Source organism: Sphaerodactylus townsendi, unplaced genomic scaffold (assembly GCF_021028975.2).
Source record: "Sphaerodactylus townsendi isolate TG3544 unplaced genomic scaffold, MPM_Stown_v2.3 scaffold_28, whole genome shotgun sequence".
NCBI classification, from domain to species: Eukaryota; Metazoa; Chordata; class Lepidosauria; order Squamata; family Sphaerodactylidae; genus Sphaerodactylus; species Sphaerodactylus townsendi.
In genome coordinates this window covers 230,248-248,828 of record NW_025950451.1, presented here as the reverse complement: position 1 = coordinate 248,828, position 18,581 = coordinate 230,248, and the positions used below count along the sequence as shown (strand labels likewise).

Below are 18,581 nucleotides of genomic sequence, written 5' to 3'. Positions count from 1 at the left end.
GTCAGGGCGGATTGATACTGTCGGCAATCCTAAGAGTATTGTCCAAGGAGTAAGCTCCATTTAATAAAATGGGACCTACTTCTTAGTAAACCTGCTGTTGTGGATTTCAACCTTAAATAAAATGTTCCTGATATTTTGACACAGTAGGCTTGAGAGCTTGTGTTTAGGTAGTTGTATATGTCTACAAACATGCCTTTTTGAACTGTTCTAACTAACAATTTTAGGGCTAGTACCTGATGAGAGATAGTGGGCAAGAACATGGGGGAGGAACATGTGATGTTCCAGATTTTCCCTGGAAATAACATCATGCTGATGATGCCATTTCCAGGGAAAATCTGGAACATCACACCATTCTAGGAATCACCAGAAACTCTATGGTAACACCACAGTATTTTTGACAATTCCTAGAACAGCAGAACATAACTTCTGGGTTTTCCCTGAAAGTGTATTTGTGCCAATAAAGATTTTTAAAAATTAATTTTTCTCCTGCCAGACGATGGAGAGCAGATGGTTGAGTAATATTTTCTATATAAGCTGACCACACTGTACCACCTCTGCATGTGTCAGATATGAAACAGATTGAAATCAGCTTTCTGTCCTTTTTTGGCAAGGCTCTAGGTAATGTGGGGACGGATCAGAATGTATAAAATTTGTATTTAATCAAGGAATATGGATTCTGTTTAGGACCAAAGATCCTAAGCATCAAAATGGAGCTTCTGTGTAAGGGACCAGAAGCCTGCATGATTTGCAGCAGGTCAAAAGGAATGTTACCAGCTTGTCAGTGATTATGCAGGCAGGTACAGATAAACATCTTCCAGATCTTGTCACTAGGGGCCAACGTGACATCAGACATATGCATTTTATGATTTGGTTTTTGGGTTAGAAATCAATGTGATTAGTTAAATTAAAAAGTGTTTTTCTATGTAGTTAAATGAACACAGAAATGATAATGAGAGATTCACATGTATTAGTATTTCACTATAACTCTATTGTTGTTAGAATCAGTGTATGTAAAATCTTTTAAAATGTTTTAACATTTCAAACTGGGGAATTGAAGGAAGTTTTATGATCCTAAGGAATCCTGTATACCTTAAGGACATATCTCTCTCTGGGAGAAAAACTAAGAAGAACAAGTTATTCTTGAAGGCAGAAGCTAGTTTTATTGCAGCCCCTTTTGCATATGGGCAGAGAGGGGCATGAACAGAAGGAATGTAATACGTAGAATAGAGGCTGTCTTACTGTGACCAGGAGACAGATCTATCCAATGAGATTTTTAAAGTACATGCTTGTAGCACGTGAAAGAGGTATGGATTATAATACGTGAGCAAGGGGATGAACTGTGTGACGTCTGTACTCTTTGCATCTATAAAAACTAAGGTTCTTTCATATGGAGGGTGTGTCTCTCACTCGAGAGCCACCCGGAAGGGGGCGTGTCTCTCACTTGAGAGCACCAGGGCGTGCCTCTCCCTCGGGAGAGTTCACCTTCTGTAACTTATCTATATTCTGCTAAGTAAAAACTGTCTGTTTGTTTCTAATGTCAGATGTCTTTTGCTTTTATTTCTAACTTTAAGTTTTTCTTAAACTAATTCTGCTGTGTAGGACCAGAGACGCGGTCCTGGCCCCACAGTAACAAGCTTTGAAATTTAACCTTTCTTGAAATATATTCAGGCAGAATACAAATTACATGTGTCTTATATAGAATTAATTTCTGAGGGATATGCCGGAGTTCTATGTTTCTCTTTAATTTTTTGTTTAATCAGACTTAGAGCAATGAGATTATTTTTAAATGGATGTTTCAGTTACTGGGGAAAACAGCCATTTTGAATACGAAACAAACCTTAGAGACTGTGAGCTGTGCCCTGGTTAATGCATTGTTTTAATTCAGTCCAAGGCCCTTTCTGCAAAAAAAAATGGGTTAAAAGTGGGATAAAAGCCGTGTTGGCGGGAACTTCGCACAGTTCCTGCCCCTCATACAGATTTAGCCCAACCCTCACTCACGTTATTGGCCACAGGGCGGGTTAAACGAGAATTGCAATATGTGCGATTATTTCATTTTAACGTGCCTCACAGCCACAGCAGAGCGAATGAACGCGACTCTGAGGCTGTGATCAAATTAGAGAATCACAGGCCCCAGCTCCCACCTGCGTAGCCATGCAGGGGGAAAGAGCCATAACGTGGTCTTGGATGTGGTCCTGCCTCCCTGCGGAGCGGTGCTTTGCAGGGAGACAGGGACCAAAACAAAAAGTCCCTCCATGCGAAGGCGTGCACCCCACTCGTATCCACAGGGCAGCCAGCCATGCAAACGGCCCGAGGCAAGGACAGGTTCATGTAACCCGCCTCTCACCCGGTATAATTGGCCTGTGTGGAAAGGGCCCAAGAGGTTTTAATCTTCTTGTGGCTGCTTAAAAATGATGCCCCATCACACGTATGTCTCAGCAGTTGTCACACTGCTTAGAAGTGCTCTTGCTGTCTTCCAAATATTTCTACTGTTTCAATTGCAGTTGTCAGAAGGTGTCTAACGTCTCTCAGGAAAGCACTGAGAGTCAAGGTAGAAAGCTTCTTGATTATCGATGAAGTTCACACCAAGTGGGAGCCCGCACATTTGAAGGTAAGCGCAACTACTGTTAAGTTCAGCACAAGTAACTCCCACCATGCTTAGTTCTGAAAATGGCAGGGAATTCGTGTAATAGGGTGGGAAGGGAGTCATTTTGTGAACCCAAAAACAGTCAGCCAACCCTAACATAAATCTGATATCTTAACCTTTACTAGGAGAATGTTACTGCTTGCATAGTCAAGGGGAAGCATAGTGAGAGAGGCTCTGTGAAGAATGGGAAGGTTTAAAAATAAAAGCCAGATTTTAAAAAATCCAAACATCCACACTTTTCTGAACTTCATCCAAAACTCAGCCCTGGCTTAGTTCCCATTTGATTCAAAAAGCCCCTCCCTAAATATGATACTTGTGTATGCCAAATTTAATGATAGAAGTGGTTATGAAATATTATGAGAAAGGTTGAAAAGACATGCTGTCCCCTTGGCCAAAGAAAATATCCCATCTAACTTAAATTCTACATTTGAACATACATCATCTTTGTACTGAGGCCAATGATAAAAAAAGGATAACATTTTAATTTTGGCCTGTTTAAAGATCCAAGACTATTCTAGGGCTGATGCATTGAATTTGAACTGGAAGCTATTACACTGCTTTTATTTTCATTTCTGGTGTTTTTTAAATCATCTTCTGCTAGCCATAACTCAACCTTTTGACTCCAGATCTCAAATCTCATGTACCATGTTTCATACAAGCAACATTCCACAGTTCTTATATGTTAAAAAGGTTGCTTAAACCAAGGGGGGAAACTAACTTGTGAATAAAATGGACACCATCTAGCAGAGGCGTAGCTAGGAAAAATTGAGCCCAAGGCAAAATCTGAGTTTTGCGCCCCCCTCCCCCCGTATGGGCAGCATCCCTCCCCCACCATGACCAAACAATATTTTTTGAACTAGGTCATCTCGAGTCACCATCACATTATAGAACATGCCCTAACACACAAATCTGAACACACCCAGGGCTCCCTAGTTTAAACAACATTGAAAGTGATGCTATTTTTTGAAGGGGGGGAATCCACCCTGAAACAGCATCACTTGTAATGTTGTTTAAACTAGAGAGTTCAGATTCTCCTTTTAAACCCACCTTAAAGGGAGACTCTGGGCTCCCTAGTTTAAACAACATTGAAAGTGATGTTGTTTCAGGGTAGATTCCTCACGCCACCCCCCCCACCCCCAAACAGCATCGTTTTCAATGTTGGTTATTGTAGGTTTTCTGGGCTACGTGGCCGTGGTCTGGTAGATCTTGTTCCTAATGTTTCACCTGCATCTGTGGCTGGTATCTTCAGAGGTGTGTCACAGAGAGAAGTCTGTAATACACTGTGTCCAGACTTCTCTTATAACAGACTTCTCTCTGTGATACACCTCTGAAGATGCCAGCCACAGATGCAGGCGAAAAGTTAGGAACAAGATCTACCAGACCACGGCCACACAGCCTGAAAAACCCACAACAACCAGTTGAATCTGGTTGTGAAAGCCTTCAACAATACTTTCAAATTTTTTTTAAAATAGGGAGCCCAGATTCTCCCTTTAAATCCACTCCAAAGAGGGTGGATTTAAAGAGAGAACCTGGGGAAAATTTGAGGGTGCCTGTCAGGGGAGCAATGTTTAAGCTAACAGTACCAACATTTTAGGCTATCTTCAGGAGACTCTCCTGATGAAACCACCCAGGTTTAGTGAAGTTTGGTTCAGGGGGTCCAAAGTTATGGACCCTCAAAAGGGTAGCCCCATCTACCATTAGCTCTCATTGGAAACAATGGGGGATGGGGCACCCCTTTGGGGGGTCCATAACTTTGGTCACCCTGAACCGAACTTCACCAAACTTGGCTGGTATCATCAGGAGAGTGACCTGACGATCGCCCAAAATTTTGGTGTCACTTGCCTAAAAGCTGCGCCCCCTGCAGGCCAAAAATGGAAACAACACTAAAAAATAGAAAAAGTTACAAACGAACCTGCAATTTTTGCGCCCACCACAAGGGGGTGCCCAGGGCACTTGTCCCTGGATGTCCCCTTGGTAGCTACGCCTCTGCCATCTAGAAAAATTTCCAGAACAGTAACTATCTTAGTCTGTTGTAGGTTCTAAACAGTAGCTGAAGGTTGCATTTTATAGAGGAGAGCGAACCCACTCCTCTTTCAAGTAGTTTTATGTGGTTATTGGACTGAAATTTTCCAGTTCCTAGTCTTGGTTGAACATACTGGAGTGATATATTACTAAGCTACATCGGAGGTGCCCTGAGAGAAGTTCAATATAAACAAGGGAAAAAGGAACAGGGTACTGCCAGTCCGAGGCTGATTCTGGGAGACGGCTTATTCATTTTAAATGTGCCTTTAACTCTTTGGCTTTAGGTGGACAAGTGTTTTATAAGACACCTCAGCTACTGTGCTTATCTTCAAGAATTAACAAGAGGAAGATTTCTATTGTGTGGGGGAGCTGATTCTGCGTTTGGAGTGGGGTGAGGAAGAAACGTCAGTGTGCTTCCATTGGACTTTTCATCGCATACTTTATTCAACCTTATTTTATTGAAGAAAAAAATATATCTATTGGTAAGTTGGTAAGGAGTCGTTAACAGAACAACGGAACAACCCAAGCTTTGCGTTGGGAGGGAAACGCAAACCAATTAACTGACAAGACGTGCAGGAGGAATAGAACTTTTGTGCTGGGGTTAATTCTTGGTTTCACATTCCTGGTTGGGCGGGCGAGTGGAGGCCCTTTGAAAGATGAAGTAAAGCAAGGCATCTGTTTAAAAGCTCAGGAGGCTTACAAAGAACCAGCTAGGACAGACATTGGAAATTGGGGTGTTTAGGAGCGCTTGTCGAGGGTAGTCAGCCACTTTCCCTTCTGTGTGAGGTGAGACCTTCGAAGAAGGAACTGCGTCACTGTATCAGTTTTTTATGGTTACAAATATCAGTAACCAGGAAGCGAAGGGTCTGAATATAATTGGGGAGAGTGGTTTGCCACTTCTACTTTCGTGGGAAGGAAGCTATTGGGATAGCGGAAGGCTGAAAACCACACAACTTGGATCAGCAGGGCTTAGCAGAGGCAATGTGAGAACATTCAGCGTCTTGCAAAGGATTCTTCAACCAACTTGAGATCTTCTGATTCTGCTCGTATACTCTTGATGACTGTGGGATGAAAGGAGTTGTGTTCCCCATAACATTGATTAATACTCTTACAGGTTGATAAAAGTAATGGTTTCTTGGTGGGTTCTGGTATATCTGCATCATTTTTTAGGTAATATAATAGGAAATAGGACCCATTCTATTAGATCTACCAATTAACTACTTAGGTATCTAATTCCATATAGGTGTTTAAGATAAACATATAGTAACTAACAATTAATTTATAAACTAAAGTAATTAATATATTGTAACTTATTTATTTGATCAATTAGATAATTGTCACATAGCACCCATATGGTATATTAACTGATAGGCTTTACTATAAATTTACTCTAATTAATTTGTAATTGAATGATTCAAAGCACACTTATACTCCCTAACAGATAGAGTACAAGATTTCATAGATTCCTTATATAGGGCAATTAGTCTTGTTTCTTAATTACATAGTAACTGTATATCTTAAAAAGTCTGAGTGATTTGTGGTACTTTAGGGTGGATTCTTAATTTTAAAATTAGAACAGTGCTATATGTTAACGGTTAAAAATATAAGATAATTTCGGTCGGACATCAGCATTTCTAGCAAAAGGAAAAAAAACTAAGAGATTTAAAGTCTAACGAAATGATTTATAAGAGTGATGCCACTAGGAATGTGGAAAAAGACTGTGGTTAAAAATTAGTATGGTTTTCAGCACAAAGGTTTGATAAGTTAGAGCATGACACACAGGAACATTTTAATAAATTAGAATGCGACATGGAAAACATAACAATGGAATTGGGTAAGTTTTAAAAACTGGATGAAAAGGTGCAACAACTGGACAAAAGAGCTGATGAAAATACAGAGAACATTGGCTTACTGAGTGTTCAGACAAACTCATTTCATACATTACTGCAGGATCAACAAGATTCTTTAGCAATGTTAGAACTCAAACAAAAAGAGACAATGATAAAGATTAGGGGTTTGCGAGAAATGAAAATTTATTCAAACAAGTGTTACCACTGTTTAAAGAAGTGTGGAAGTTATGAGAGGGAGAGATAACTAAGGTCGATTCCCCAATTACCATCAACCACCCTTTGCTGCGCGCTACTCTAAGCGCGCGTCATTTCTGGCGTGCTCCCGGGCTTCCCCACGACCCCCCAGCCTGCAACCCCCATTGACAGCAATTCAGAAAACTCAATGCAGAACAAAGATTCTTGGGCAAATTTCTGGGATGTTCCTGCAGGGGGTGCATTTTTGGACGTATCAGCACCAACATTTCAGGGTATCATCTGGAGACTGTCATGATGGCACCCCCCAAGTTTGGTGCAGTTTGGTTCAGGGGGCCCAAAGTTATTGGACCCTCAAAAGGGTAGCCCCATCTCCTTAGCAAAGAATGGGGGATGGGGCACCCCCTTTGAGGGTCCATAACTTTAGACCCCCTAAACCAAACTGCACCAAAGTTGGGGGGTCTCATAAGGACAGCTTCTAGATGATATCCTGAAATTTTGGTGCCGATATATCCAAAAATGCGCCCCCTGCAGGAACATCCCAGAAATTTGCTCAAGAATCTTTGTTCTGCATTGAGTTTTCTGTATTGCTGTCAATGGGGGTTGCAGGCTGGGGGGCACATTTCTGAAGGCAGTCTCAAAACTTTCAGGGTCTCATTAGGAGACTGCCCTGATGATACCCCCCAGTTTGGTGCAGTTTGGTTCAGGGGGGCCAAAGTTATGGACCCTCAACACTGTAACCCCCATCTCCTATTAGCTCCCATTGGAAACAATGGGGGATGGGGCACCCCCTTTGGGAGTCCATAACTTTGGACTCCTTGAACCAAACCTCACCAAACTTGGAGAGTAGCATAATGACAGTCTCCTGATGATATGCTGAAATCTTGGTGCTGATATGTCTAAAAACTTCACCCCCTGTAGGCACTAATGTCCTGGTGCAAAAAAAAATTTGGTCGTGGTGGAGTGGCTGCCCATGGGGGGATCCAAGTTTGCCCAGGGCTGCGTCATTACGCCCCTGGCTGAGTCTAACATTGAACTGTGTGTGCCGTTTCAAAGTGTACTTTGGAGGCAGTGTGCGCAGTTCAATGCTGGGCACAACCAGGCTACAGATAAGTGCCTGGTGGAACCCTAAGGAGACTTGAACCCAATCCCTTAGGATCTCCCCCAGTTCCAAAGAGACTGTAAGATAGAGATGTTATATCTTATCTACGGTTGAGGAGAGCAATGGTTTTACTTATTTGAGCATATCATTGACTGGCAGGGACTTTGTACCTCTTCCATCTGCAGCTGGCATTTTAACTCTATTCCCATCCAACCCCCTTCTTTGTTCATTATTAGGTATGTAGAGAGTTTACTTCCCATTATATAGCATTAGAGATGTCAGCAAGTAGTGGTTGTTTTATTTGGCACCATCATGTTTTAGAAATGCTTTGTTTTTATTTAATGTATATGTGCCTCCATAGGGTGAGGGGAGGAATTAAATAAATAATTATTATTGTAGTTCCTTCAAGAATGTAGGTGTGGGACAGCATCACAGTATCTGTGTGGGAAGAGGTTTACAGGTATGCACCGTGTCAGACGTAAGTGGGCTACTAATCCATTCTTGAGCAGCTCCAACTGGAGTTTTAAATCTAAATTGTGAGCTTTTATGTGTTTTTAAAATTGCTGATTTATTTATATTGTATTTATTTATTGATATTGTTATATTGTCAGCTGTCTTGAGTTCCTCAAGGGACAAAAGTGGCTAATAAATATTTAAAATTAAAAAAAGACTAAAAACATTTCTGCCAGTCTGATTTTTTTGTGAGTTAGAGCACCCCTTTTCGGATGCTAGCCTCTGAAGAAGTAAGCTCTGATTCACGAAAGCTCACGCTGTTAGCCGTTCAGGTCCCACAGGACTTCTGCTCATTTAGCTACCTGGAATATCTTGCTGTTTTTTTATGCAAATGTGTGAGAAATTGTGGGGTTTCTGTGCATGGGCTGGAGGCACGGCTCCTCCTCAGCGTCTCCACCATGTGAAGCCTATTAAATGCAGGCGAGAAAAAGTTAAGATTGTGTCAGATCCAGAGGACAGTGTTAGCAAAGCCAGGAAGCAACAAGGAGCTCCTATTTAAAAGCCCACCTTTTGCTATGTGGTAATAGTTCAGACCTTTCTTGAAATTTCCTGGATGATAAAAAGCAGTAATCCTTTTATCCCTCAGAAATCAATGACTCAATTTAACTCGCTTCAGCAAGTTTTGCTACTATTATTTAGGTTCTTACCAATAAGAGGGTATGCAGGATCATCCCTTCCTGATATTACCCACAAGTAATAGTCACTTGGTCGGCCCTGTGAATTGAGACACGAAAAGAGGGCTTGTCAGTGGGCGGTGGGGCCAGGCTCTGAAACAAAGGAAAGAAATCCAAGTGCACAGAGTGCCCAAAACAACGGAAAGAGCTATCAGCTGAGCAGGCCTGGGTTCAGGAAATGCACAGCGGCAAACTTTCTGGAAAACAGAAGCATGAAAGTCCTCGCTGGTTTCCAGAGTGAGGGGAAGGGGTCAGCGCAGGAAAAAGATCCCCGGCGAAGCTGGAGCTTTTCTGAATCCATGAATGAGGCTCAAAGAGTCAAACAGAAGTTCAGGAGCTTATTATATACTGTTACAAAATGGCAGCACAGTAAAGTATCTCCCAGAACAGACAAGTGTGCTGAAAGAGAACAGCTCGTGTGCTTTTCAAAATACGTTATTCTAAACATTTTCCTTTCTCTCATGATTTCTAAATTTGAATAGTTCAAAGCCCTTGTGTAGGAATGCCATGTTCTGAAAGCAGAAAATATACCAACATAAATGTAACAGATGTTTTTGGGCAGTTCAAAGTGTGCATTTGGGGAAAGACACTGGTCAACCAGTGCTTTAATAATTAACTTCTGAGATGCCAGAGTACCTCCTGCCTTCCAGTTACTCCTTCCAGCTCATCACCTAATACCAAATTGGTAGGTGATGTACATTTGCCATGTAATGAGGAGGAAATAATCTGTACATGCCCAGGAATACTCTCCTCCCTGGCTTGCAACCTTGGCATTCAGGCCCTCTTAGTTCAAATTTATGTAGGTTCCACCAAACTCTTTTTCAGTAGTGAGATGTACTTAATGTTGTCTGAGCTGTAAGACGGCCTGGTTGACTTCTTGGTTATTAGGCCTTGTAAGGTTCATTCCTTCTTTTACTCATATAGGAGTTAAGGCTGTTTGAACAGTAAGGTTGCCAACCTCCAGGTGGTAGCTGGAGACCTCCCAGAATTACATCTGATCTCCAGGAGACAGAGATAAATTCATTTGGAGAAAATGGCCACTTTGGAAGGTGGACTCTGTGGCTCTCTGTGGTTCTCTGCTGAGGCCCCTCCCCTCCCCTCCCCACCCCCAGGCTCAGCCCCTAAAATCTCCGGGTATTTCCCAACCTCGAGCTGGCAATCCCACTGAGCTGTCCTTTAGCCCCACGGTGCTGTCTAGGTTAACACGGGTGCCTGGTGAAGATGATTTGTAGTAAATAAGAAACATTCTGCTCATGCCCAGATGCAAACAATCAATTTGCAGCTGTGATAAAGGATTATAAGAAGATACTGGGCTCTATGTTCTCTCCTTGGGGCCCCCAATGGCCTGACTCACTCTAGATTAAATTTTACGCTGTGAGAAGGCAACTCCAAAGACTGTATCAATCTCACCTTGATTTCTTGCCCAATTCCCTCATTTCTTGGTTGTGACATTAAGCAAGCAGAAAGGAGCAAAGGAGAAAAAGTAATGAATAGGGTGTACAAGAATTAGTTCATTCAGCAGGGTCAGGACAACAGCTCTGCAGTCATCAGAGATCCCCTGCCAGGCAACTACGTGAAAACAGATAGCACGTGTCCCCTTATATCCCCACTAGGATAAGGGATTGAGGACAATTTTTGTAAGCTGGAAAAATTGGGGATGAACCAGGTGCATTTTCGAAGAGAGCACTGTTCCAATCTGTCCCCTGAAACGGCAGTCCCAACCCTAAAGTGTACACTTACCAAAAGTCCCAGGTTTTGTGTTGTCTTCTTGATGACGTTGTCTGCTGTCTCCATGTTTGATACGCTTATTGTCGTGTTCTAGATGCAGAGAACAAAGGGACATTTCAGAACAAACTGTGAGGCATGCGCAGTGCTTTCGTGTCAGCATGGCTCCCTGGACATCGACCCATGTCATGCCGATGCTGCACAGGTAGATACCAATAACTCTTTTAAAATGCAATACCATTTTTAATACTTAAAATGGTTAATTGAATGATATAAACATTATGAATTCCTGGTCTCCCCCGTCCACACTCCAGCACCTTCCCTGGTGCCCACCAAGTCTTTTCAGGGCTTTTGCCCAGAAGGGTCTCTAACTGACCATTAAACAGCTGATTGGCTGTGCAGATTTTTAAAAACACCACTTTGGCATCAGCTGCCATCACAGAACAAGAAGAAGAGAAGAAGAAGAGTTTGGATTTATATCCCCCCTTTCTCTCCTGCAGGAGACTCAAAGGGGCTTACAATCTCCTTGCTCTTCCCCCCTCACAACAAACACCCTGTGAGGTGGGTGGGGCTGAGAGAGCTCCAAGAAGCTGTGACTCGCCCAAGGTCACCCAGCTGGCGTGTGTGGGAGTGTACAGGCTAATCTGAATTCCCCAGATAAGCCTCCACAGCTCAGGCGGCAGAGTGGGGAATCAAACCTGGTTCCTCCAGATTAGATACACGAGCTCTTAACCTCCTACGCCACTGCTGCTCTTCACTGTGTGACTGAAGGTCAGCTGCAGCAGCTGTTCTGTGACTGGCTCTGCCTTCTGTGGCTGTGTCCATCACACTGCATCGGAATTCCAAAGCTGCCCAGAGTCTCAACAAGGTTGGGGACCCCCAGTTTTAGGAGGTATTTTATCGTAAAGAAGAGAACAGCATCTTCCTAGAGGAGTTGCCTTCAACAGAGAGGACGAGTGGACAAAAGCAGAGAATGGCCCAGGTTGTGGAACAACTAGGGTGGCCAACTCTGGGTGGGGAGATACCTGAAGACTTTGGAGGTGGGGCCTGGGGAGGGAAGGAGCTTCAGTGGGGTATGATGTCATAAGCAGCATTTTTTCCAGGGGAGCAGAACTGTATTATAAGAAATCAGCTGTAACAGTGGAAGATCTCTAGAAAGCACCTGTAGGTAGGCAACCCTAGGAACCAGTGGAGTAACTAGGCAAACTGGAGCCCTGGGCAAAACCTGAATTTGATGCCCCCCCCCCCAGGCCCGTGCCCAATGCAACGCGCACTCCCCTTGTAGCTACGTCCGGTGGCGTATCTAGGCAAACTGGAGTTTGGCGCCCCCCATGGGCAGCCACCCTCCCCCACTGTGACCAAGCAATGATTTTTTACACCAGGTTGTTTCAAAGTCACCATCACATTATAGAACATGCCCCAACTCACAAATCTGAGCACAGCAATAAGCCATGCCACACAGCAGAAATAATTTTTTGAAAACATTTTATGGTGTTGTATCCAGTACCCCCAATTGGGGGAAACAGCATCACTTTCAATGTTTCAAAGGAGAATATGAGCTCCCTAGTTTAAACAAGTGATGCTGGAATCCACCCCCAAACAGCATCATTTTCAATGGTGTTTAAACTAGGGAGGCCAGATTCTCCATTTAAACCTACCTTAAAGGGAGAATCTGGGGTTCCCAGTTTGAACAACATTGGGAATGATGCTATTTTGGGGTTGATTCTCCCCCACCCTGAAACAGCATCACTTGCAATGTTTAAACTGGGGACCTCAGATTCTCCCTTTAAATTCATGTCAAAGGCGGGGGGATTTAAAAGGAAAATCTGGGGAAATTTGGGGGGTACCTGCTGTCAGGGGTGCAATTGTTAAGCTAGCAGCACCAAACTTTCAGGGTATCTTTAGGAGACTCCCCTAATGATACCACCCAGGTTTGGTGAAGTTTGATTCAGGGGTCCAAAGTTATGGACCCTCAAAGAGTGTAGCCCCTATCTTCTGTTAGCTCCCATTGGAAAACAATGGATGATGGGGGCACCCCCTTTGGGAGTCCATAGCTTTGGACCCCCTGGACCAAACTTCACAAAACCTGGGTGGTATCAGTAAAAGATTCTCCTGATGATACCTCCCAGGTTTGGTGAAGTTTGGTTCAGGGGGTCCAAAGTTATGGACCCTCAAAGGTGTAGCCCCCCTCTCCTATTAGCTCCCATTGGAAACAATGGGGGATGGGGCACCCCCTTTGGGAGTCCATAACTTTGGACTCCCTGAACCAAACCTCACCAAACCTCACCAAACCTAACCCTAACCCGGGTCATATCATCAGGAGAGTCTCCCAAAACATCCCTGAAATTTTGGTGCTGCTAGCCTAAAAACTGCGCCCTCTGCAGGACAAAAATGGAAAAACACTGAAAATACAAAAAATCCCACAAACCTGCGCCCCCCACAGGGCTGCGCCCAGGGCAACTGGCCACTTTGCCCAATGGGAGGAACGCCTCTGCTAGGAACAGCAGGTGCAGGTGTTGCTACATGCCCACAGATGCAACTGCTGTATAGATTTAGAGCAGCAGTGGAAGAAAACATCAGGGTTCTCCTCTTGCTTCCCGCCATAGCTCTACTCAAAGAGAATAAAGTCATTCCAACTGAATGAGATTCACTGGCTTGAGGCACACATTTTTTTGCTACGCATCTTCATCACAAGTACAAATTTGTCAAAGTGATTGAGCACTGTTGTATCGGGCCTGGTAAAATTAAGCGAAAAGATGCAGATGCCTAATAAAATTAGGGAGAAGATGCAGAGAAGGTGGCAACTGAGAGATCTGGGAACAATTTTTGGAGCAAAAAATAAACCGAATTCTAGGAGACAGCTGGCCAACACAGGCCCCAGATCTACCACACAAACTGATTTGATCTCATCTATGACATCCCTAAAGAGTTTGCTCAAGGTCCAGCACAAAGTGTCCTGGCACTACCCAGGACAACAGAGTTTATTCTAAAACTTATTTGTGTGTGTTTGAAAGAGGTTTCTCTCGGAGTCTTATACGTAGCCCCTCGTAGCTGTGAGGCCTTCAGTGTCAGGCAGAGCTGGCTTTATTCCAGAGAAGCCCATGAATGAGTTAGTTGGCGCGGCTAAACACACCCCTGCCCTTCCGAGCCCTCTCTGGAGCCAGGAGCCCCTTCTGCAAACGCCGCCATGGGCCACCTCATCTGGCTCCTCTCTCCAAAACAGTTGCTGCTCTGCAGTTTGTCCTGGATCCTTCTGACTCCCTTTTGTTTGGCTGGTGGCCTTTTTATTCAGGGTTACTCACACAGGAGCTGCTGCTGCCACTCATCCACAGAATCTGCATGGGGAAACTTTTGGGATGTTCATTCTGCTTCATTTCATTAATATGCCTGTAATTCAGAAGAACATCATAAGACAATAAACCCCCCCGCGTGTGCCAGACACACCAGTCTCTATGGTTTGGCAGGATCATGAAATAAATACAAATAATAAATCATGCAACAATTGTTAGAGTAACTACAGGTGAGAACCTACAAGGACTCGCAGAAGATGTCTCATTTCTCCACTGTCTGCTATTTTATTTTTCTCTTTCCTGGAAGTCCCCTTTTCCTGCTTCCTTCGCTCCTTCTAGGGTGGGGTCTGGTGACATCCTGGAATTACAGTGATCTCCCAACTACAGAGATCAGCCCCCCCCCCCCCCCAGTGAGGGTTGCTGGCTGCAGGTGGGGAAATTCCTGGAGATTTGGCGAGGGAGCCTGAGGAGGGTGATATTTGGCGAGGGAAGCGAACGCATCAGGAGCCATAGAGTGTACCCTCCTGTTGGACCCCACGTCCGAAAATAACAGACACTGTAGATTTGGTCTGTGGTCTTTATTTGGCACCTGAAGGTAAGCATCAGCAAAGATGATTCTGAAGATCCCACGCCTACATCCCCCAGAGCTCCCGGCCCCCCGTAGCCAAACGGCTCTATACCCCCAGAACAAAGCACAAGAGAGCTGGGAACAGTTCACACTTGATACGCGACTGCTCTTCCTGGCTCCAGGGCCGCAGACAGCGGGAGAGCGATAACCGGACACCTGCAGAGAAGAAAGCCTCACCGTTCCCTTGCAAAGGCCCCCCCCCCCCCAACTGACAGGCTGAGGCCTGAAACCTCCAAAGCAGCCACTTCCTCCCTTTCCCAAACCCCACCCTCCCCAGGGTCCTCCCCCAAATCTCTTTTAAAAATCCTAATTTGGAGGTGGCAACCCTACGTCCTTCCCACCCAGGGCCAACTGACCAGTTTCAGCTCCTCTTGCCTTAAGTTTTCTCTCTCCTCTGGCAACCTCTGCCCAGGAAAACTGTAGCCCACTGTGGGGTAGGCCACTTGATGAGGTCCACTTGTATGGCAAGGATCCCTTGAGGACTCGTGGAGGGGGCACCTCACTGTTCCCTGTATCCTCATCCCCACACAATTTCCTCTGTACTTCCCCCCCCCCCCGCAACCCCATATCCTGTTCTCTTTTTTTACTGTGTTCTCTGCTTCTCAGCCATTCAGTAGCATAGCATTTATCTGGCCATCATCTTCAGCTATATTATTTATTTGCTTTAATAAATAATTTATTTGCTTTATAAATTTGCTTTAATAAATAATTTATTTGCTTTAATAAATAAATAAATAAATAAATAAATAAATAAATAACCCACAGTTATTTAATAATTTAATAACCCCATATGAGAAATAACTTCATTTCTCCACGGTGGGGTCCAAAGTAGCTTACATTATTCTCCTCTCTTCCTTTTCATCCACATAGCAACCCTGTGAGACCAGTTGAAAGTCTGTGACTGGCCCCAAATTACCCAGGGAGCTTCGACAGAAAGATGGGGATTTGAGCCTTTCAGACACGGATCTGAAGCTTTAACTGCTGCCCCAGACTGGCTTCCACAGGATAGTTGCTCCTGAAGAGTAACAAGCAGCTAGGTGGGGTCGACAACTCTGGGCTGGGAAATACCTGGAGATTTTGGGAGTGGAGTCTGGGGTGGGCAGGTTTGGGGAAGGACCCCAGTGGGGTATAATAGGACCCATTTTCTCCAGGTAAAATGATTTCTGTCACCTGGAGATCAGTTCCAATTCCAGGAGATCTCCAGGCACCACCTGAAGCAAGGTAAGGGGGGGTTCTCGGGTTCAGACCCCCCCATTCATGTTCTAAGCTCCGCCCACCCGTCTGTGGGTTTTAAAAACATTTTAGTGGTTTTTTTTGTTTTTGGCCTGCAGGGGGAGCATTGTTTAGGCTATCACCACCAAACATTCAGGTATTGTTTGGAGGACTCTCCTGATGATACTACCCAGGTTTCGTGAGGTTTGGTTCAGGGGGTCCCAAAGGGGGTGCCCCATCCTCCATTGTTTCCAATGGGAGCCAATAGAAGATGGGGGCTACACCTTTGAGGGTCCATAACTTTGGACCCCCTGAACCAAACTTCACCAAACCTGGGTGGTATCATTAGGAGAGTCTCCTAAAGATACCCTAAAATTTTAGTGCTGCTAGCTTAACAATTGCACCCTTGACAACAAGCACCCCCCAAATTTCCCCAGATTCTCCTTTTAAATCCCCCCCCCCCTTCGGCATGGATTTAAAGGGAGAATCTGAGGTTCTCAGTTTAGCAGAAGAAGAGTTTGGATTTATATCCTCCCTTTCTCTTCTGTAGGAGACTCAAAGGGGCTTACAATCTCCTTGACCTTCCCCCCTCACAACAAACAGCCTGTGAGGTGGGTAGGGATGAGAGAGCTCCAGAAAGCTGTGACTAGCCCAAGGTCACCCAGCTGGCATGTGTGGGAGTGCACAGGCTAATCTGAATTCCTCAGATAAGTCTCCACAGCTCAAGCGGCAGAGCAGGGAATCAAACCCGGTTCCTCCAGATTAGAATGCACCTGCTCTTAACCACTACGCCACATTGAAAGTGATGCTGTTTCAGGGTAGGTGATAATCCAGCCCAAAACAGCATCGCTTTCAATGTTGTTTACCTGGGGACCCCAGATTCTCCCTTAAAGGTGGATGTAAAAGGAGAATTTGGCTCTCTAGTTTAAACACCATTGAAAGTGATGCTGTTTGGGGGTGGATTCCAGCATCCCACAAGCGGCTGCTCGGGGGAGGGGGCAGGTACGACGGACGAGGACCTTAAAAGCTTCAGATTTTGCACCGGGCTCCATTTTCCCTCTATACCTCTGCCCAGAGGGGAGGGCAGAAGGAACTGCCAGCTGCTGACTGGGACCCCAGCTGATGGGGGTCAGGGCGGGGGAGTCTGCCGCCCCCCGGCCTTGGAGAGCTGCTTTTATGAGGGGCTTGGGGGCGTGGCCATGCCCTAGGGGCAGGTTGGGATGTGCCCCCCCAAGACCCCCCATAAAAAATCTATACCTACGTCCCTGACCTGAAGGCAGGCAACCCTATAGCCAGGCCTAGTTGAGTCTTGGAAGTAGGATGGTATCAAGTCACCCAGAGGTTGCTTCAAGGTCTACAGCTGCCAATCTCCAGGTAGGACCTGGAGATCTCTCAGAATTACAACTGAAACCAGACAAGAGAGAACTGTCCACCCAGGAGAAGAGTGCTCTGTAGAGTGGACTCTATGGCATTATATTTGACTGAGACCTCTCGTCTCCTCTCCCCAAGCCCTGCCTTCCTCAGACTCCACCAGAAAACTCCAGGAACTTCCTGACCTGGAGCTGGCCACCCTAGCCCAGGATTGGCCCTCAAATACCTTCCTCCGAAAGCCAAAAGAGGCCTGGAAGGTCCCAGTCCCCTACCCCTTTCACTAAGAAAGCCAAGTCTTGGGATAGTGGTTGTCTAGCAATAGCCACTGAAGGAATTGTTGGTGGAATCCCCACTGAGAAATTAAAGCTGGATACAACCAGGTTCCAAAAGAAACAGAACCTTTTCATCGCAGTTTCACCCTCCTTCCTGCAGCAATGAGGACATTGATGTCTATCACAGTTTCAAACAGTGCAGCACTCCGCACGAACATGATCTGCTCAGCGGCTCTGTTCTTCCTTGTCCTGATTGGCTGTCCTGATTGGCTGTTGCATTGTGTTGGGGCAGGAATTTTATAAACTTTTTTTTTTGCACAGGTACGTCACTATGCATATGCGTAGATAGAATTTCCCCTCCTACGCTAAGCTACGTTTATGCATGACTTTGAGTTTTTCGGCACTCTTTACCCACGCAGCTGTGTTGGCACAAAAGTCTAATTTTAGTTTACAGTTGGCACAGAAATCACGTTTCACGCAGCCATGTTTCAACGTAGCCGCCACCAGCGCAAAACAAAACAAAAAGGCCGCGCGTGCATTGTGCAAAGCCCGCTGCCCTCTTATTGGCTGGAAGGCTCCACATCACTCCCTATGGCAGGAAAATAAATCTACATTCAACCCCCGAACTTCCCCACTGATCTGGCTTCAGCGCATGTTTTTTTAAAAGGTGCACTTCCATGCAGGTTCTTAAAAAAACACGTGATAGGGGGAGCGGGAGGGCTAGAACCAGGATGAATCCGTGTTTGGCGGTTGAGAAGTGGAGAGTTCTTGCTGATATTTCGGTTGAGTATCACGCGATTAATGGACCGTGGGGATTCCACCATTGCTTAAAGCTACAGGTGTTCCTGTTTTCAGTTTTCAGTTTTCGAAATCCCACTCATTAATTTTTTTGTTTCCCATTTTTCTGCAAACTTGGGCCCCTTTTCAGGTTTGTAAGAATATCTGTCTTGATAGTTATGAAAGATAATTATGAAAGTGACTTTTTAAAATATATATTTCACTTTCTTCTGCAAACCTGTGGGTCTTTTCAAGTTTGTAAGAAGATCTGTCCTGCCCGTTCATAGTTCCAGTTACCTAATTTAGGTA

The 18,581-nt window shown here is 44.8% G+C and overlaps 1 protein-coding gene across 5 annotated transcripts in view; it reads right to left on the bottom strand.

Moving 5' to 3' along the window:
- The window catches only part of LOC125425325 (rho GTPase-activating protein 20-like), a 118,063-nt gene that overhangs the window by 48,528 nt on the left and 50,954 nt on the right, over positions 1 to 18,581 (bottom strand). For all 5 annotated transcript variants that reach the window (XM_048482936.1, XM_048482937.1, XM_048482934.1 and 2 more), the window contains 3 exons: positions 14,025 to 14,109; positions 10,738 to 10,815; positions 8,971 to 9,037 (listed from right to left, as the gene is read on the bottom strand). In XM_048482936.1, the coding sequence (XP_048338893.1) occupies positions 8,971 to 9,037; positions 10,738 to 10,815; positions 14,025 to 14,109 (230 nt within the window). The remainder of the gene's footprint in view (positions 1 to 8,970; positions 9,038 to 10,737; positions 10,816 to 14,024; positions 14,110 to 18,581) is intronic.